We start from the raw sequence: 3,860 nt of genomic DNA, 5'->3' as shown, positions 1-3,860 counted from the left end.
TAATTCCTCTGGTAGCAGTGAGCACTATACTGATGTGGGAGCTGTGGTCACCACTGATAGGGCATTGGCATCTGGAACACCAATGAACACTACCCTTCTAAGAACTGATTGAACCTATCAATGGTTATTTTTACAAATTAGTGCTTCCATTAGTGTGAGGGGAAAACCCTCATTGGTCAGTAATCTTCTTCCGCCTTGCAAGCCCACCACCTTTTTGATACCTGCACCAAGTTCTCTGGTCCCATAATATTAATGATAATTCACCGTACAATGCTGTGGCTAGGCACTATGCAGACTTAGGCTAGCTAATCTGAAATGAGGGGACCCTAAACTATACGTGCACTCATATGCCTACCTACATAGAGTTACCACTCTAAGTGGTGGTGGCTCCAACTTGGCAGCGGTCCATTCCTCACTAAGTGCCTAGAAGGGAGATTAGTCAACTAGCCACATCAGCAACAAACTGGCACAAAACAGAGGAAACCCAAAGCCAAAAGAGTAGTCAATGCCAGAAGAGAGGGTCAGAGGCACAGTCAGAAACCAAACAACTGTCAATATTCCAGCCAGAGAGCAGATCACAAGGAGGGAACATCAGAAGCAAAAATCAGGAGACAAAGCAAAAACCAAGTAAATAGGCAAAAAGTCAGAATATAGAAGATTCTTAGGTACCGAATGCATGTGAGGAACACAGGGAAACCAATGACAGGTGTATGTGGCTAGCATAATGCATTTTTCAATCTGATGCCCCTCAGAATATGAGGGACCCCAATGCCAAACCTGATTGGACCAGCATCCCAGCTCCCCAATAGGCTCCCCAGTCTTGCTGTTAGTGAGTGTCGTAATCATAGAAATAGAGCGGTGCCATCCGCACTAGGGAAGCCGTTGATCCAAGGTGACCACTGGAGTGTGGTGAGATTAATATGTTACATAGCCTTTGACCAACCAGTAGGATAGAAAGGACTGATTCCAAATGATGGCCCTTGTTTCAGACCATTATTTGTCAGAGCCTAAGCTGAATAAATAAAAAAAAGAAAATCTTGTGGGCAAAGACAGACATCAATCTATAAAACATGCAAATAAATATTCTCCCTTATTGATGATGCCATGCAATGCTTTACAGGACTGCTGTAACGCTCACAACGAGCCTCCATCCTGTGGCCATGATGTCGCGATTAGTTTTATATTGAAGATTTGTGTTTCATTGTATTTATGCATTACCTATACATAACATTGTAGATAATTTACCAAATCAACCGTTTATGAAGTATTTCCTGTACGGCTTTCCTAATGTCCTTATTCCTCAGACTGTATATGATGGGGTTGGCTAAAGGAGTAAACATAGTATATAGCAGGGAGAAGATTTTACTCATGGTCAGTGTTCTGCCTTTTGTTGGGACAATATAAACACTGAGCAATGTCCCATAGAATATGGAGACCACAGTGAGGTGAGAGCTACAGGTGGAGAAGGCTTTCTGTCTACCAGTATTGGATGGGATCCTTAGGATTGTTAGGACAATATAAGTATAAGACACTATAATAATTATAGACGGAATAAAGACAACTGGAATACTCAATAAATATATCACCAAGTGAACAATGAATGTGTCAGAACAGGAAAGTTCTAGTATAGGGACAATTTCACAGAAGAAATGGTCAATGATGTTGGGGCCACAGAAGTCAAGTTTTGCTGTTATTATGATGTAAATCAAAACACCGAAAGATCCAGACAACCAACAGATGACGGTCAGTATAACACAATGTCCACTTGTCATGATAGAAGAGTAACGGAGAGGATCACAGATGGCCACATATCTGTCATAAGACATCACTGTGAGGAAAAAACACTCAAATCCTTCTGAGGCGCAGAAAAGATAAAACTGAGTGATACAACCAATAAAAGTCATGGTCCCCCCATTATTCAGTAGGATGTGAAACAAGCTGGGGACAATATCTGTGGATAACAAGATGTCACTGATGGCCAGTTGTGAGATGAAGAAGTACATTGGGGTGTGGAGGTTCTTGCTTGTGGACACCAGGGTGATGATCAGGAGATTCCCACATATTATCAGACAATAAACCACAAGGAACAGACAGAACAGGGAAAGTCTTAAACCTCGACTGACCTGAAATCCTAAGAGAAGGAACTCTGTGACCTCTGTCCTGTTGTTCTCCTGCATATAGATATATAGAGTGTTAAAAGCCAAGACGAAAAGACTCTTGACATAACCAGACTTACAATGGACTTTATACATGGGGTAGACCAAATGCATATTATATTGTGAATTTATATCATTGCATTGTTCCAAAATGACATTACTACTTTGCTGGCATTGTAAAGTACTTTTGCACTATGGAAGAATTGGGCGAAAATTATCGGGTATCAACCGCCACAAGCACCTACAATGGGTGTGTGAGCACCAGAACTGGAACATGGAACCATGGAAGAAGGTGGCCTGGTGTGATAAAAAAAAAGTTTCCTTTTAAGTCATATGAATGGGCAGATGTGTGTTCATCCCTTCTCTTAGATGGTACCAGGATGCACTATGTGAAGTAGGTAAGTCATCTGAAACAGTGTGAATGCTGTGAGCAATGTTTGTCCAGAAAACCTTGGATCCCGGGATCGTGTGGATTTTACTGGGACATGTACCACCCACCTAAGCATTGTACAGACCAAGTCATCCTCTTCAGGGCAGGAGCATTTCATGATAACAGTAGCCTCTGCCCCAGCACCTATGGGATATGCTGGACAAAAAAGCTGCATCATGGAGATCACACCTCCAGGAAAAATTCTGCTGGTAAAATTTTGGTGCAGGACATCACAGGACACATCCATAGGTCTTGTATAGTCCAGACCTCGATAGGTCAGATGTTTTTGAGACATAACGGGGACCTATACAACAGTAGGCTGGTAGTTTTATTATGATGGCTGATCTGTGTATAGTGATGATATTGTGTTAGTTACTTGGTAAAAAAAAAATTACTAAAGCATGTCTTTTGTATTATTATAGAAATGTTACCTACATCAGATATTTCTTTATTCTTCATGTTCAGATTAATCTTCCTTCTCATCTCTCTCAGGTCTCTGGGGGGATGGAGGACAATGTTACACAGGAGCAGCGTCAGCTTCTATGACGCCCAGACCCCTGAATGTGAAGCATTATCTGCCGATATTTATCTACAAGATGAAGACAAGGGACCAGGTAGAAGAACCCCCTGGAGATATCTCTGCTATCGTCTGATGAGTCTATAAGGTTCTGGTCTATAGAGGAATCTAGAAATAGTATTTAGTCAGCCACCAATTGTGCAAGTTCTCCCACTTAAAAAGATGAGAGGCTGTGATTTTCATCATAGGTATGCCTCAACTATGAGAGACAGAATGAGAAAAAAAATCCATAAAATCACATTGTTGGATTTTTTAAGAATTTATTTGCATATTGTGGTGGAAAATAAGTATTTGGTCAATATCAAAAGTTCATCTTGTAAAGGATTTCATATATATATATATATATATATATATATATATATATAGTTATATATATATATATATATATATATATATATATATATATAATCCCAAAATAAAGCAGCACTACTTATCCAGTCCAACCAAAAAATTGGTGCCAGCGTCCCAAAGGACTTGATCAGAGTCCATCCAAGATAAGAACCAGATACAGGCGCAGCACTCCAACAAAAAAGTGATGTAATATCTCATGTCAGCATTACAACGTTTCAGCTCCTCCTGAAGCCTTTTTCAAGCATAGTGATACACAAACCTATGACGGCTTTTATGCCCATACAAATCATTAGTGCCAAACAATTTCTTAAAGTGATCATTAATACAAATCAAATAAAAAACTGCA

At 40.1% G+C, this 3,860-nt stretch overlaps 1 protein-coding gene across 1 annotated transcript; it reads right to left on the bottom strand.

Annotated features, from left to right (window-relative positions):
• Positions 1-1,241: 1,241 nt before the first annotated feature.
• LOC130367171 (olfactory receptor 11L1-like) lies at positions 1,242-2,177 on the bottom strand. The gene has a single exon (XM_056569575.1). The coding sequence runs from the start codon at positions 2,175-2,177 to the stop codon at positions 1,242-1,244; it is 936 nt and encodes a 311-aa protein (XP_056425550.1).
• Positions 2,178-3,860: the final 1,683 nt, after the last annotated feature.

The sequence above is a fragment of the Hyla sarda genome, chromosome 4 (assembly GCF_029499605.1).
Source record: "Hyla sarda isolate aHylSar1 chromosome 4, aHylSar1.hap1, whole genome shotgun sequence".
In the NCBI taxonomy this organism is placed as follows: Eukaryota; Metazoa; Chordata; class Amphibia; order Anura; family Hylidae; genus Hyla; species Hyla sarda.
Note: the sequence above shows the minus strand (reverse complement) of the source record. Positions and strands in the feature narration are given on the sequence as shown.